Here is a 16,799-nt window from a genome sequence, read left to right as displayed (position 1 = left end):
TCCGTTTCCGCTGGCTTGCACTGATTGTTTTATATCCTGTCAGAGGACACGCCGTTGCCGTTGCCGTTGCCTCCGTTGCCGAAAATTTCACAAACTTGTTTTGCGCTTTCTTGGCGACTGACTAAAGGACCTCCTACTCCTGCTGCCACTGCTTGGGGGGTGGTCTGGGGTTTCTGCTTTCTGGACTCTCGTCATGGTCCCAGTGTCCCTTGACTGTCGTCGTTGCATTGTTGCGGCATTTGAATGCGGTCCTCGTCTGGCAGTCAGGCAGGCAGGCAGTCACAGTAAGTCCATAGAGCATCCCCTTGCATATTTAATCAAAGTGAATTACAAATGCCACCACAGACAATGACAGTGGAAACTTGGCAAATGACGACTATGCCAGAGCAGAGCTGTGGATGAAGATGGCGCTGGGGATGGCGCTGGCTAGGGGGCATCCCCCGCAGTAAGGCTGCTTATCAAATTGAAAGTGTTATATATAACACCAAGTGGAAGACGACACTGGATAATGTTTCATTGTTGATGGAGGGAGCCAGGGGCAGGGGGGGCACTGAATGCCGGGTGTCTTGTAGCTTGTAATTTGCCATCGTAAGATCAAAAAGCATTCACTTAATAATACAACGCGGAGGTAGTTCATTATTCAACCATTGATGGGGCACAAACTCCTTCAGCGGAGTCCATCTAAGAAATCCTCAACAAAAGTTAATTTAAACCTTTTCCACCTTTTCTTTTGGGTACCCCCCCCTCGAGGGCCCATCTTTACTTTGTGAAAACGGTTTTTCCATTTTCCTACTCGCTATATTAAAACCCTTCAGATGCAGGAGCCATTTTTGTTCTAAGATTTTTCATTTGTTTTCGCATGAGGTTTCATTCTAGTTTAATTAAAAGACTTCAATGGAAGGGATTTCCCACCAAAAGGGGTACTTTTCCAATGGATCTTTGAAATGGTTTTCCAATGAAAATCTACCCAAATGTACAATCAAAAATATAATTTCCCCCAAGTTTTGCGCACAACAAAAAGCGGCATAATTTTTCTTTGACGCATACAAATTTGTCTGCATTTCAAATTCTCTAAATAGTTTAGTGGAAAGGGAGGGGGAGGGAAGGGTAGGGCAGGGACCTAGGGATATATTTTTATGGTCTAAGGGTAAATCCCAGGGGTTGCAATAAGCAAAATGGGGAAAAAACTTTATTTTTTATGGACTGCGGTGGGTCGGTGTCTCTCTGGGTCTCCGGTTTATGGACTTTGATTTTTATGACTACTGCATACACCCTGCCCCATGTGGGGGCTACCCCCTCTCCCTCTCTCTCTCTCTCTCTGGGGTTACTCTCCTGTCGTGTCCTCCAGCTCCTGTGACTCCTCCAATTTCCTGGCACTTTCAATTAACCCTTTTGACATTGAACTCACTTGATACAGGAGCAGCAGCCTGTGCCTGATACTTGGCTTAAATCGAGATTAGGAGTGCTGGAAATTCAAGACCACAGCCCACACCCCACCGAAAACCCCTTGCCCCTCATCACGCGAGTATAATTTAATAAGCTGCTGTGCCATGGAGCTTCTGGAGGAGAAGGAAGCCTTGTCTTGCCGTGCCTTTTCTTTTAAGCCTATAATTTACAATGTTTCGGCTCTCGCCTTGACTTTTCTTCTTTCAAAGGGATGGGGGGTGGGAGGCAACAAAAATTTACATTTTCTTTTTGGGTGGGCAATTTTTTTCTTAAATGGAAATTAAAGTGCGCGCAAGTGTAATTAAGTAGCTGTGGGTGGGATGGGGTGGGCTGGCTGTGGGGGGGAATCCCTTTCTTTTCGGCCATTTCTCAACAGACCAGTCGACTGTAAATGGGTTAAACTCTGGGGGATTTATGACAATTTTTTAATTAGCTGAGGGCCCTCCCTCCTCCCCCCCTACCACCAGCGCTTCCCGTTTCGTAGGGCCTTCCTCTTTGGGGAATTAATCAAAATCGTTTATGCGTAAATAAACTTTTTTTTACTTTTTTTTTGCCTATGAAGCAAAATCATAATTGCATATGGAAGATGTTTTTTTGCTTTTGCTTTTTAATTTTGAATTGTTAAAAGTTTGCACGAGTTTTATATTCACTTTTTTATTGATTGAAAATTGTCCCAAAAATCAAATATAATTGAGGAAAAGTTTGAGGACTTTCGTTAATCGAATTTGGAGCGCAAACAAAATTTGCTGATGTGATCAAGAATTTTTGATTTGGGATTTCTAAAGCATAAATATTCTACCTGCAGTACAGCCACACTCTGCCTTGGTTGTGACGTCACGCAAGGCGCTCCCATGCACCATGGAAGAGAAGTCTTTTTGAGTGCAAGATTTTTGATGTTTTCTAACTTTTTTACCACCAAGTAGACACCCAAGGTCTCCGACTGATAGCAAAAATGATCCCCATAAAGAATAAACCAAAATTAATTACGTCTAATAAACAAAAGTCTATGTAAACAAAAAAACACGGCGCGGCTGCGACGCGTCGGCTCCAAGTCTTCCTTCAAGCCAAAAAAATGCATATACTTTCAGAATTAGATCAGTATTCGATTAGAGACGGCAATGGCTGGAGTTTAGCATTGAATTTCCGCATCTTATTTAGCAAAACCCCCACGAAAACTTCAGCAAACCACAAAGAAAAACAATACAAAAATGCGTAAAAACCAAGGAGATGGCTGCAAGGTGTGTGAGCTAGAGAGGATGTTTCAAAGGAAGAGTTGCATTTGAAGCGCCAACAGCTTGCGCAGGTGGACTTGCAAGCAGTGCACTGCCGTCGCAAGCAGTTCAGGCTAGTAGCGCGCGCAGCTTTCACTTTTGAACGTCACAACATTCGCAGCATGTCAAGGGTTTCATTAAAGTAATAACAATACACTTTTGAGCGAGTGTCAATTATGGAATTACTGAATAAGCATCGCAGTAGCTTATGCCTGAACCTTGACTGCTGCTCGATCGTAAATGGAGGGGCTTCAGCTCCGACACTCTGCCAGATAAAAACCGACTTTGTACTACTCTGGGATCATTAAAAAGTAATTACAAATTGTACATGAAAACAGCTGGCACTGCTCTGCTTGTCTTCCAGAACAGAGCAACACCCGCTCTCTCTATCTCTCTCCGTCTCCCTCCCTCTCTGTGGTGGCGTCTTATCAATCGAGGCATATTCTCCCCCCAACAAGTGCCACCATATGTTTCGCTTGTACATTCGCGATAAGCGGCGGTCGGGCGTGATTAAACCCCACAAACTGAATTGAGGCTGCACTCTGAGCTACACTCAGACGTGTAGTCGCAGTCGAACTGATAGATTGGGATCGGACGGGTCTGGTCTGTTCTGGTTCTATCGTGGCAGTGTGTACTTTCAGTATTTCCTCGTTGATTGCAAGCGACGGAAGTTAAACCCTAAAATTACCGCAAATTAATAACTAAATAAGTACGAAACGCACGCAAGATATGGAAATACGTGTGGGCGTAGGCGATCTGATGAAAATGGGCACCAAGTAGGTCAATCGTCTGCCCCTTCGGCGGTGGGGGCTCATCATCCCAGTCGATCCACCAATTACACCCTCTGATTGCTTCGAGTGGATTTCGAAACGCGTGGAACCGGCGAAATTCCCTCTGAGCGATAAGATAAGAACAAAAACACTCATTAATAAAAACCCAATTCTCTCTCTCTCTCTCTGTCTTAACCCTCCGCAGGCTGGTGGGCCACAAGATCGTACAATACCGGCTGGCCACCAAGCAGACGAAGGTCATCAGCACTAGGAACGGCCAGGTGAAGGGTCTGCGCCGGAAGACCCTCTACGACGAGGAGCTGTACTATGCCTTCGAGGGCATACCGTTTGCCCAGCCCCCGCTGGGGGAGCTGCGTTTCCGAGCCCCGGAGCCGGCAGCGCCCTGGCAGGGCATACGCGACTGCACGTATCCTCGGGCCAAGCCCATGCAGAAGCATTTCGTGTTGAGCATCGTCGAGGGTTCCGAGGATTGTCTGTATCTGAATGTTTACGCCAAGAAGTTGGACACGGAGCAGCCGCTGCCGGTTTTGGTGTGGATCTACGGCGGTGGCTTTCAGATCGGCGAGGCCTCCAGGGATTTCTACAGTCCGGATTACTTTATGAAGCAGGATGTGATCCTGGTCACTTTTAACTACCGCGTGGGTGCCTTAGGTGAGTCCAAGTAGTTGAAAATCTAATTAGAAATCAATAATTGTTGATCTTTTAATGCAAATGCTGCCAACTTATTGCAGGGCTGCCAACGTGTCGAATAACCAATATTTACTTTATTTTATTCATTTAAATAACATGAATTGGCTTTGCCCTAGGGACTTATCATATTTTATTTGCCTAATTTCAATTAAGTTTTAATTGAAAACAACATAAATGTCCATTGGCCTTCTGCACCTGCAGCTTTTCTGACGTCACGCCAATTAAGATTTACATGTTCTCCCCCCGGCAGCCCTTTTTGTGACGTCATGCCAGGGTCCACCCTCTAATTAATTGCAGGGGCATGAGACATGCCAACTTAATTTCAAGCATAAAGATTTCACAGGGCAGCAAGTTTAATTGCATATTACGGGCACTTTCTCAATCGAGCAGAAAGTCCCGTTGATTATATATGTACATATATAGCGGCCACAAACGATTTTATAATAATTAAAACTGCTTGCGGCCATTATTGCCGTGATAACAACCAATTAATTTCCCCAAGTTGGCAGCCCCTCAAACAATAATTGTAAACAAAATGATTAGATTTCCAAATTAACCTCTATTTATAGGTTTCCTGAGCCTTGCCGATCGCGATTTGGACGTGCCCGGCAATGCGGGACTCAAGGATCAGGTGTTGGCCCTGCGCTGGGTGCGGGAAAACATCTCGCAATTCAATGGCGATGCAAATAATATCACGCTGATGGGCGAGAGTGCTGGGGCCGCCTCCACGCACATGATGATGACCACGGAACAGACGCGCGGACTCTTCCACAAGGCCATCATGCAGTCGGGTTCCATGTACAGCGAGTGGGCCAGCGAGCCACGTGGGAACTGGGCCTATCGGCTCGCCTGCTCCATCGGATATTCCGGCAGCGAGAATGAAAAGGAGGTCTTCCGGTACTTGCAACGCGCCTCCGCCAGTGACTTGGCGACGCACTGCATTGCTTTGATCACGCAGGAGGAGAAGCGCAACTATGTCCTGTTTGCTTTCACGCCAGTGGTAGAGCCGTATGTGACCAGCGCTTGCGTGATGCCCAAGCCACATCGCGAGATGGTCGCCGATGCCTGGGGCAATGATATCCCCCTGATCATTGGCGCCAACTCGTTTGAGGGTCTGTTCTCCTACCAGTCCACCATGCAGGATGCGGATCACATGCTCAGCGCCTTTGAGGCGCTGATACCACGGGAGGTCCGCGACCAGGTGACTCCCGCAGAGCTCAAGGATCTGATAAGGGAATTTAAGATCTCGAACTTCGATGATGCCACGCGCGGTCGGATGGAGTTCAACGAGTGCCTCCACCTGCTGTCCATCAAGCACTTCTGGCACGGAATACACCGCACGGTGCTCTCCCGCCTGGCCCTGGCACCCACCACGCCCACCTACCTGTACCGCTTCGACTTTGATTCCCCGCACTTCAATCACTTCCGAACGGTGATGTGTGGCCGCCATGTACGCGGCGTTAGCCATGGCGACGACGTCTCCTACCTGTTCTACTTGCTGCTGGCCACCAAGCTGGACAAGTCTTCGATGGAGTACCGCACCATTGAGCGGATGATTGGAATGTGGACAGCCTTTGCCGCGAATGATAATCCAAGTTGTCCGCAAATATCCCCCGTGATGTGGGATGCTTTGGACACAAATGGTCCACAGATGTGCCTCAATATTGGACACAATTTGGAGTTCTTTGAGCTGCCCGAAACGAAGCAGCTTCGTATGTGGGATAGACTTTACGATAAGCAGAATAATAATGAAATGTAATAATAAGTTGATCTAGAAGTGGCCAGTGCCATTCGCGCGGATGTATCTCTGATGATTTGTGTGGATATTACGCTGGAATACATATCTTGTACAACGGAGTCTGTTTAACTTGTCAAAAATACAAGTTTTATTGCATTAAAAATTAGTCTAGACATCTAGATGGGTCCCACTGTAGTTAGCCTAGTCCCAGAACTGGTTTATGTGCATTTCGAATTCCGGGGGCTGGCGGCTCCGACAAGTAGTTTTCCATCGAGTCACCTTAAACTTGACACTCGCTTGTCGTGTGGAGGTCTGGCCTCCTGACCGCTGAAATGTCTATAATGTATAACTGGATGGGGGTAATTAAGTAAATAAATGTGTATTAATTAAGGCACGCAGTGAAAAATGTTTCATAAGCCAGAGAGTGGGGCACTGTCACTGGGTTGAGGAGGGGAAAGAAAAGCTTTTTGTAAAAAAATATATAAAATAAAGTGTTTAAATCTTATCGCCTTTCAATTCTTATATGAAAATCACTTTAATTCTTATTTACACTCGAAATACAAATCTTTTTGTACACTAAAATTTTGGTAACAATCTTTGGGACTACAGGAAAACCTTATACACACACTAAATTTATGAAGCCTAATAGAGCGCCTTTTTGGGATAGAAACTGTCCCACACGGCCAGTGTTTCCGCCTCGGGAAGCTCGATCATCTCCAACTTTTGGCTGATGTTCAAGCAATGCTCTACACCGTTTTCGGTCCGCTCAACGGGCAGCCATTCGGCCGGGGCAATGGCCGGGCAATTGGGATCTCCGGTGGCTGCAAATGCCGTCCACATGCCCACCATACGTTCAATTGTATGGTATTCCTGCGAGGATTTGCTGATCTTTGGCGATATGATGTTGTAGAACATGTAGGAGAGCTCATCGGCATGGCACACACCACGGATGCGATCGCCGCAGACCAAGCGACGGAACTGGTTGAAGTGCGGCGAATCAAAGTCAAAGCGATAGAGGTAGGTGGGCTGTGTGGGGGCGTAGGCAAGGCGGGACATGACCACGCGATGCAGGTCGTGCCAGATCTGGCGATGCGAGAATATGTTCAAGGCCTCAAAGAACCCCATTTTATCGCGCTTCTCGTCGTCGAAGTAGACCTTCTTGAGGCGTCGCACCAGCTCGTCGCGCTGCTCTTCGGTGGCCGCCTCGCTCACCTCGCGTGGAATGATGTTGTGGAAGTGGCTCTGTGCCCAGGGATCGCCGCGCAGGAGCTGATACGAGAAGAGGCCCTCGAACGAGTTGCCTCCCACAATCACGGGAATGTTATTGCCCCAGGCATGGGGCAGCATGTCCTTGTGCCTCACCGGCACCACACAATGTGACGTCTCGTACGGCTCCACGACTGGCCCAAAGGCGAACAACAAGAAGCTGCGTATCTCCTCCCTGGTGATGATGTCCTGGTCCGTGTTTGCTATCTGGCGGGCCGATATTTTGGTCAGATATTTCAGGACATCCGCATCCTTTTCGCCGCCCTTGTAGCCCATCTGCTGGGCCAACCGATACGCCCACTGGTGGTCGGGGCTCTCCACCCATTCGCTCAGAGCACAGCCCGACTGGAGAATGGCCTTGTGGAAGAGGCCACGCGTCTGTTCGGTGGTCATCATGATGTGCGTGGAGGCGGCCCCAGCACTCTCGCCCATTAGTGTGATGTTGTCGGGGTCGCCATTGAAGTGAGCAATGTTGTCGCTGATCCAGCGCAGGGCCATCACCTGATCCTTAAGCCCTGCATTGCCGGGCACATTCAGTTTGGGGTCCTTAAGGCTAAGGAAACCTACAAATATACAATTTCTTTAGTGGAACTGCGAAAAAGGCATTCATTCGACTTACCCAGAGCTCCAAGCCTGTAGTTGATGGAAACAAAGACCACTGGCTGCTTCATGAAATAGTCAGGGCTGTAGATGTCCCTGGAGGCCTCGCCCTTCTGAAAACCACCGCCATAGATCCACACGATGACGGGCAGTGGCCGCTCCGACTGCAGCGTCTTTGCATACACATTCAAATGCAGGCAGTCCTCGGAACCCTCGATTATCCCCATCACCATATTCCTTTGCATGGGCTTCGATCGATAGGTGGTGCAGTTGAGCACACCCTTCCAGGGCTCTGCCGGCTCGGGGGCACGGAAACGCAGCTCTCCAATGGGTGCCTTTGAATACGGTATACCCTCGAATGCATAGTACAGCTCCTCGTCGTAGAGGGTCTTGCGTTGCAGCCCCATCACCTGGCCATTTTCCGTGTCCAGCACGACGGTGTTGTTGGTGGCTAGCCGGTACTGCTGGTATTTGTGCCCAACGAGCCTATTGGAGGGGTTGGAGGAGGACTGTGATTAGTGATTAGACGGCGACTGACACGATGGCAAAGGTGGTATTGTAAGCGATAAGGAAACTGGATGATAGCCCCCACATTGCCCAGTCGGGTGCAGGTCGCGCGAGGTGCAAAGTCTCCAGCGCGACCCTGACCTTCGCAATGGACTTCTGGACTCCTGGTCGCCGGTCGCCCGCTGCACTCTTGTACTCACTTGGCCCCCATTTTGAGCAATTTCTGCCAGCCTACTTGGACTTCCATCTTTTCGTGTAGCTGCGAATTTTGTTGCGTACGGAATGATGTTCTCCAAAATACGGTATTGGACTCTCAGATTCTATGAGGCAAAGGCGCGGACTGCTGGATCCAATAAGGCTGGCTGGCCAGATGCGACTGAAATCGCATAGGTTTGGATGGGATCCGTGATGCGACTGCGATTGCCGGCGCTTTTTGGCGCTGCGGGTAAGATAGACGTCTCGCGACGTAGCCGGCCAGCCGGTCCGGCCGCGGCAGCGCACGTGAATACATTCACACGACCCAGCTGTTTGGTGATCTGTACGTGTCATACGTGTACATAATTATGCATGTATTCAGCACCGCTACCATTTTGCGTCATTGTATTTAAGCGAAATGCGCAATAAAAATAGAATTGCGCTCAAACGGTGCCCTGCTCTGACATTCGCACTACAATAAACCTAATTTTAGCACTGAAAAAGCTTATATTTAGATGCAGCAAAGCTCGCACTTTGTTTCTTTCAGTGTAGTAACGTATGTTTGTTTGTTTTGGCAATGCAGGGCTGCAGTACAATACTAAGAAAGCCAACTAGAAATGTGTTTTTGTTTCCAATTAAATGTAATTTAAATATTTGTTAATAATTTTTCCACAAAAAACTAATTAAAGTTTTTGGAAATTGACAAAGACAACTGTTGCAGGCTCCCTGGTATGGCCAGCACAAAGCATCACAGCAATAGAGACTGCTGATAACGGCCGAATTTTTGTTTTAGCGAAAAGCTGTACCAGGGCTGGCACATCAATGAAATGTATAAAATGTATCAATGTATCAGGACTATTAAATCCTCTAATAAAAGTATTTATAAGAGTTCTAGATATAAATATCTAAAATACATACAAATATTCCCGTGTCACTGCAGCCCTGACCAAGAAACGCATTTCGCAGCGCTGTCATCAGCGACTTGTTGTTGTTGGAGCGCTGTGACAGCTCTGTTAACGGCAGCAAAGCCCATGTTAATTACGGGGGCTGCAGTATTACAAAAAAAAAAAATACAAGTACCTTGGAAAAATATTTTTAAAATATAGATTTTCTTTTAAATTATATGTAAACAAAGTGAGGTGCAAAGTGGAAGCATTCATATGCATTTTATGGTACAATTGTTAATCACAGAATCTCTACAGAAGGCGTGGTTTTTAACTGCTGACCAGGCAGCACCGCATCGAAGTCTACAGCTCGGGTTTTCGGGCTGAAGAATTTAAAACAAAGCGTCAACCGTCGCGCTAAACGAAATGAATAAAATGAAATACAATAGTTCTTTTATTCCGCCCATTCAGGTGCAGACAGAGAGTGGCCCTGTGGTGGGCCGACGCCGCACAGCCGTCTATGGCGACGAGTATGTGAGCTTCGAGAGAATTCCCTATGCCCTTCCGCCAGTGGGGCGTTTACGTTTCATGAACCCGTTGCCGGTGACACCCTGGACGGAGCCCTTGGATTGCACGGAGAAGGGCCCGAAGCCGTTACAAATGCATGAAAAGAAGTTTATAGAGGGTGCTGAGGATTGCCTGTATTTGAATGTGTATGCCAGGAAGGTGTGTACATAGGTCACGGAGCTGATTGATAATGATTATCCTTGTTGCAGCTCCATTCACCGAAACCACTGCCGCTCCTCGTCTACTTCTTTGGAGGCGGCTTCGAAATCGGCGATGCAACGACTGACATGAACGGTCCCGACTACTTTATGATGCGCGATGTGGTTGTGGTCACGATATCCTATCGAGTCGGGGCCTTGGGCTTTCTCAGTCTCAATGATCCCGCCGTGGGCGTGCCCGGCAATGCTGGGCTCAAGGATCAACTACTGGGCCTCCAATGGATCTCCGCGAATGCGGCCAGTTTTAATGCAGATCCCAATAATGTGACGGCGTTTGGCGATAGTGCCGGGGCAGCCTCTGTCCATTATCTGATGCTGAATCCCAAGGCGGAGGGACTGTTCCATAAGGCCATTCTGCAGTCGGGCAATGCGCTATGTCCGTGGGCTGTTTGTCCGAAAGCAACCCAAATGGCGAGGCGGCTGGCCGACCAGCTGGGAATGGACAATGTGGATGCCGCCACCGATGCCATGATCTTGGACTATTTACAAGTCCAGCCGGGACACAGGCTGATGGAGAACCGTCAGATAAATGTGTCTGAGCTCCTGGATGGTTTTATAGTCCAGTTGGGGCCAACTGTGGAGCCCTACGAAACTGATCACTGTGTGCTGGCCAAGAATCCCTCTGATCTGCTGGCCACTGCCTGGGGCAACAAGATTCCCGTTCTTATGGGTGGCACCTCCTTCGAGGGTCTAATGGTATTGGGCCTAATGATCTCGAAGGACTTGCAAAGCGTATTGAAAATTCTTAAAAATCAGCCTCAGCGTATGCTGCCGTTTGATCTCCAGCGGGTCCTGTCACGTATCAACGCCCGAAAGTTGGGCCTGACCGTGCATGCGATGTATTTCGGGACGACCGCACCGATGGAGTCGATGGAGGGAGAGGTGAACTTCTGCGAAGTAAGAATTGCCCTCATTCCTGTTTGTTAGCAGAGATGACTCAACTATCTCTATGTATTTGTATAGTACATCAGCGACAAGCACTTCTGGTTACCCATAATGGATGTAATCCGGTCACGCCAAGACCCTAGCCTGGCCCCCACGTATCTCTATTGCTTCGACTATGACTCGCCGACGTTTAATCACGAACGTATCAGGTGTTGCGGGAAAGAGTCGGTTGGCACATGCCATTACGACGACCATTCGTATCTGTGGTTTGGAAACTTCTCATGGAAGCTGCAAAAAGATATGCCTGAATATCTGACCATCGAACGCATGATTGATATTGTGACCACCTTCGCCGAGACCTCTGATCCCAACTGCCAGAGTGTCCTCAAGCAGCTTCATCCTACGATAAAATGGAAGCCTATAGTGGACGATTTCGAGTGCCTCAACATTTCGGACACTATTAAAGTGATGGAGGTGCCGAACTTGAAAAAGCTGAAGATGTGGGAGAAGATCATCAAGACGAAATATTAATTATAAAGTGAAAATGTAAGGGCATTGAAGTGTTTAGTTTATATATTTATATATATTTAACCGAAAGAGAGTGATCATAAAATAAATACATTATATTTTCTGTTTTTTCTTTTGTCTGCTTGCCAGGGCTACAGTACTACAAAAATGGTAAAACATTATAATTATATTGTAAGTAGTTATTCTTGTATTATTTAATGGTTCTTGAATCAAGATTTATGTACAATAATTTTGTATTTTTTTAAATAATAATAAAAATAGTATAACAGTAGCCCTGGCTTAGGCCTGCCAGCCCGTCAATCCACCTCGCAGTTGGCAGCTCTGTTTATAACGGCACTGCTCGTCAGCGTCCGCGTCGCAGTCGCTGGCCGCTCGCTCAACAAAACAATAAACAAATACTATGAAAACAAGCGTAAAAGTATAGTATTAGTATACAAAGCTTTTGTGAGAAAGCAAGCAAAGCAAAACTGAAATATCAGCTGTCTCAGTGAATTCGTGCGGTTGTTGTTTTCCTAACCAGCCCTCTCTCGCATTGCGCGATAAAACGAAGTGCCATAAATGTGTGCATTTCGTTAGATAAAAAGCGCTAAAGTGTAAAGTTATTTATTCAACCGCCAGACATGGAGAGGTGAGTACTATTCCACTAGTTTTCTTGCGATTGAACAGCCATTTGTATCTAGATCTGATGATAGCATTCAGGTGCAGACACAGAGCGGCCCTGTGGTGGGGCGACGCTGCACGGGCGTCTATGGCGACGAGTACGTGAGTTTCGAGGGCATTCCGTATGCCCAGCCGCCGGTGGGACGTCTACGTTTCATGGCCCCGTTGCCGGTGATACCCTGGACGGAGCCCCTGGATTGCAGGGAGAAGGGCCCGAAACCGCTGCAGTTCAATCACTACAGCAAGCAGCTGGAGGGCGTCGAGGATTCCCTGTATTTGAATGTCTATGCCAAAGAGGTAGGGCTATACGTTATACTCTATACTTTTGCTGTAGATAATGAGTCACTCTTATTGCAGCTCCATTCAGCGAAGCCACTGCCGATCATTGTATTCTTTTTTGGCGGCGGCTTTGAGAAGGGGGACCCCACCACTGACTTGCACAGTCCCGACTATTTTATGATGCGCGATGTGGTTGTGGTCACAATCTCCTATCGAGTTGGCCCCTTGGGCTTTCTCAGTCTGAACGATCCCGCCGTGGGCGTGCCCGGCAATGCTGGTCTCAAGGACCAACTGCTGGGCCTCCAATGGATCACGGCGAATGCGGCCCAATTCAATGCGGATCCCAATAACGTGACGGCGTTTGGGGAGAGTGCCGGGGCAGCCTCTGTCCATTATCTGATGTTGAATCCCAAGGCGGAGGGACTGTTCCAGAAGGCCATTCTGCAGTCGGGAAATGTGCTTTGCACGTGGGCGCAATTTCCGATAACCGACATGCCGCAGCGGCTGGCTGAAAATCTGGGAATGGAGAATGCGCATGCCGCCACCGATGCCATGATCCTGGACTATCTGCAAGCCATGCCGGGGGAGAAGCTGGTGAAGCCGTATCTCCTGAGTCAGGCCGAGCACATGGACGACTGTGTGTTCCAGTTCGGGCCCATGGTGGAGCCCTACAAAACGGATCACTGTGTGCTGCCCAAGCAGCCTGCTGAATTGCTGGCCACTGCCTGGGGCAACAAGATTCCCCTGCTGATGGGTGGCACCTCTTTTGAGGGGCTCCTGATGTATGCTCGCGTTTTTGTGGCACCCTATCTGCTTACCAGCCTGAAGGATCAGCCGGAGCATATGCTGCCGCTGGACGTGAAGCGTGCCCTGCCACAGGCTCTCGCCCGAAGCTTGGGCCAGCGTCTGCAGGCGACACATTTCGGAGAGAACGCTGTAGCCATGTCGCCAGAGGCTGTTTTGGCCTACTGCGAGGTAAGGAAATCTCTTATATTGTTGAACTCTCAACTATTCCCATATATTGTTTTAGTACGCCAGCTACAAGGTCTTCTGGCTGCCCATTGTGAGGCTGCTCCGTTCACGTCTGCGCCACAGTACGGCCCCTACCTACCTGTACCGCTTTGATTTCGATTCGCCGACATTTAATCATCAGCGCATCAAGTATGTGGGGGACAAGCTGCGGGGCGTGGCCCATGTGGATGATCATTCGTATCTGTGGTTCGGCAACTTCGCCTGGAAACTGGACAAACACACACCAGAATTTCTAACCATAGAACGGATGATTGATATTTTCACAAGCTTCGCTCGTAGCTCGAATCCCAATTGCCCGAAAGTCGCAGAGCAGCTGCCGCGAACCAAGCAATGGATGCCCTTGGACAACCGACAATCGACCGTGGAGTGCCTTAATATTTCGGAAAGCATCAAAGTAATTGAGTTGCCGGAACTGCAGAAGGTGCGGGTGTGGGAGAATGTTTGCAAAATCAAGGACTAGCACTTCAGAAAAATGCCTTTTCAATGTTTTGTCGAAATTCCAAGTGCATTAAAAAATTCCAAATAGTGGGCACCCACGATAGCCTCTTGTCTCTGCTTTGTTTGTGCTGTTTTGAGATACGACAGAGAGAACGATCAGTATATTTTAAGGTTGATAAGCTGCTGCTATCTCAATCCGTTTGCTCGATAATGTTACGGACGCTGAAGAGGGGGTTTCAGTCTATGTTTGAGGCTGTTGGCATACGGATACAATGGCCGACTAGTGAGTATATTCATTAGCCATCGAATTGTTCTGCTAGTTGCACATCTCTTTCCACTTTTGCAGCAGTGAAGCCACCTCCCCAGTGGTGGAGACAACGCATGGCCGAGTGCGTGGTGTGCTGCTAAAAACCCTATACGATGAGGAGTTTTATGGCTTTGATGGCATACCATATGCGGTTCCTCCGTTGGGTACACTACGATTTAAGGAGCCTCATACTCTGAAGCCCTGGTATGGGATACGGGACTGTAGCAAGCCGCAGGACAAGTGCATCCAAGTGAGCAGCTATACAAAGCAAGTGGAGGGCTCCGAGGATTGTCTTTATCTGAATATCTCTATGAAAACGGTGATAAATTTTGGGTTTAACATTAGAGTATTCTGTTTTACGGATTTCTTTCTTTAGTTGAAAAGCGAAGAGCCCTTGCCGCTGATGGTCTACGTCCATGGTGGAGGCTTCAAGGGCGGCGATGCTTCACGGCGCGCCTGGGGACCGGATTATTTCATGCGCGAGAATGTCATTCACATAAGCATTGGCCACCGATTGGGTCCTTTGGGTGAGTGGAGCTTGAAGAGGAGGCATCTTTTATATCTCTCATTTCTTAGGTTTCCTTTCCTTTGCGGATCCATCGCTGGAGATTCCCGGAAATGCTGGCCTCAAGGACCTCATTCTTGCCCTCAAATGGATCAAGGCCAATGCCCGGAATTTCAATGGCGATCCCGAAAGGATCACCCTCTTTGGGCATAGCTCTGGCAGCATGGCCGTGCAATTGCTGCTGGTCACACCCCAAACAGAGGGTCTCTTCCACAAGGCCGTGCTCATGGCTGGCGTCTCCCCAGAGCTGAATCGCCTGCCCGATATGGAATATCGTCTGGCCAAGCACTTGGGCTACGAGGGCGAGAATATTGATGCGAAAGTGTTCGAGTTCATAGCTGCCGCTGATCCAAAACTGTTGGTCGCTGCAGATTTCTGGACGCCACTAGAAAAAGTGCTGGGTCGTATGATGCCCTTTGTGCCATCAGTGGAGAGTTATGTGACGCCCCGGGCGGTGCTGTTGTCGGAACCCATTGTCCTGCAGCGTACGGCGTGGAGTAATCGCATACCCGTGATATTAGGCGCCAATAGCGGCGAAGGACTGTCCTTTAATCCGATTTTAAGGAATGCTACAGCCCTGCTGCAGATACAAAAGCATCCAGAGTGTGTCCTGCCGCAGACGCTGCTCAATCGCTGCGACCCTGGCCAGCGGCGACAGCTGGGCCAGTCGCTGCTCGATTATTTCTGTCAGGCACACGGTCATCGATTGGTCATGGAGCACACGGATGGATTGACAGATCTCTGGACCCACAACATGATGCACTCGCAGGAGCGTTTTATAATGGCACGATTGTCGTATGGACAGGCACCAACCTACGTCTATCGCTTTGACTTTGATTCCCCGGACTTTAATCTGTATCGCATTCGGTTCTTTGGTAAGGAGCAGCGCGGCGTGAGCCATGTGGATGAGCTGGGGTACATCTATGTGATCCCCGCCACATTTAAGCTGGATAAATCCCGACCGGAATACGTCACCATCTGTCGCATGGTTGCGATGCTCGTGAGCTTTGCCGCCACCTCTGACCCCAATGCAGATCTAACCAAACCTTTGGTGCAATGGAAGCCCGTCACACGATTCGGACCACGCATGATCCTCAACATAAATGAAGAAATGAAGTTCATAGCACAGCCAGAGCGACAGAAATTAATGTTCTACCAACGCCTGTACGAACAGGCTGGCGTGGCTCTGTTTTAAGTATAGCCTGGCACCCAATAAACCCCAAATCTAATCTGACCATCGATTGCTTATCAATCTTGTGTGCTTGTCTGGAAATTTTCAAAATCCAAATCATTGTGATTGACTCTTGAGCTTCTTTATAATTTGTGAAAGATAAGAGCTTTAGTTAGGTTTGGGGTTTGCTTTAAGAGATGCCAGATATTTGAAGTGTTTTTTCGAAAGATTTTATTAGCTTGTTGTCTAAAAGATTATCTTTACTTTTTTGGTTTATATCCAACACTTTATGCATTGCGCAAGGCCTTAGACTTACTTTTTGGTATATGAAATTGTATGGATAAGATAGGAATGCACAATTAAAAACTATTTTTGTACTCCGGTACTCAAGTAGTACAGGGAAAGACAATATTATAGTAAAACACGTAACGTGTAGTGGCCAGTTGTGACTCTAAAACTCCAGAGAACAGCTTGGGAAGTACGGCCCTCGCGTTTAACATTAACTCTGCTCTTTACAAAAACAAGATAAGAGATCAATTACAAGAGAGCAGTAGTTAAAGCTTTAATTGAAGAGCTTAATGTCTAATTTAGAGAAGCAGCGTGGATCTGTGGGAGTTATGTTTTAAAGCTTTACTAGAAATCATACGATTACTCCGTTAGTCGTGGAAGCTATGTGTAAGCTTTGCTTAGCATCGTACGATTACTCCGTTATCTAGGGAAGCAAGGTGTAAGCTTTGTCTAAAATCGTACGATTACCCCGT

General features: G+C 48.0%; 4 protein-coding genes across 5 annotated transcripts; 3 read left to right on the top strand and 1 right to left on the bottom strand.

The window, feature by feature from the left end:
• Positions 1-3,256: 3,256 nt before the first annotated feature.
• LOC108153856 lies at positions 3,257-11,618 on the top strand. Its single transcript, XM_033388911.1, has 9 exons — positions 3,257-3,493; positions 3,693-4,159; positions 4,768-5,954; positions 6,604-6,795; positions 7,270-7,380; positions 7,434-7,601; positions 9,860-10,114; positions 10,165-11,070; positions 11,137-11,618. The coding sequence occupies exons 1-9, from the start codon at positions 3,447-3,449 to the stop codon at positions 11,587-11,589; spliced, it is 3,786 nt and encodes a 1,261-aa protein (XP_033244802.1). The 5' UTR covers positions 3,257-3,446; the 3' UTR covers positions 11,590-11,618.
• Positions 6,525-8,720, bottom strand: LOC108155685 (esterase B1). Its single transcript, XM_017286654.2, has 3 exons — positions 8,510-8,720; positions 7,822-8,288; positions 6,525-7,765 (listed from the first exon to the last, which is right to left on the bottom strand). The coding sequence occupies exons 1-3, from the start codon at positions 8,554-8,556 to the stop codon at positions 6,579-6,581; spliced, it is 1,701 nt and encodes a 566-aa protein (XP_017142143.1). The 5' UTR covers positions 8,557-8,720; the 3' UTR covers positions 6,525-6,578.
• Positions 11,619-11,908: 290 nt separating the features above from the next.
• LOC108155686 (esterase B1) lies at positions 11,909-14,096 on the top strand. Of its 2 annotated transcripts, none has more exons than XM_017286656.2 (4): positions 11,909-12,214; positions 12,279-12,543; positions 12,604-13,500; positions 13,556-14,096. In XM_017286656.2, the coding sequence occupies exons 1-4, from the start codon at positions 12,207-12,209 to the stop codon at positions 14,015-14,017; spliced, it is 1,632 nt and encodes a 543-aa protein (XP_017142145.1). In that variant the 5' UTR covers positions 11,909-12,206; the 3' UTR covers positions 14,018-14,096. The 2 variants fall into 2 exon arrangements, with proteins under 2 accessions (XP_017142145.1, XP_017142144.1); XM_017286655.2 differs by having other exon boundaries at positions 12,267-12,543.
• An 89-nt stretch (positions 14,097-14,185) lies between these two features.
• On the top strand, positions 14,186-16,431 carry LOC108155687 (esterase B1-like). The gene is made up of 4 exons (XM_017286657.2): positions 14,186-14,278; positions 14,342-14,621; positions 14,679-14,829; positions 14,879-16,431. Exons 1-4 carry the CDS (start codon positions 14,268-14,270, stop codon positions 16,060-16,062), a joined length of 1,626 nt encoding a protein of 541 aa, XP_017142146.1. The 5' UTR covers positions 14,186-14,267; the 3' UTR covers positions 16,063-16,431.
• Positions 16,432-16,799: the final 368 nt, after the last annotated feature.

This window comes from Drosophila miranda, chromosome 2 (assembly GCF_003369915.1).
Source record: "Drosophila miranda strain MSH22 chromosome 2, D.miranda_PacBio2.1, whole genome shotgun sequence".
Taxonomy (NCBI): domain Eukaryota; kingdom Metazoa; phylum Arthropoda; class Insecta; order Diptera; family Drosophilidae; genus Drosophila; species Drosophila miranda.
This window is presented reverse-complemented; position numbering and strand designations above follow the sequence as displayed.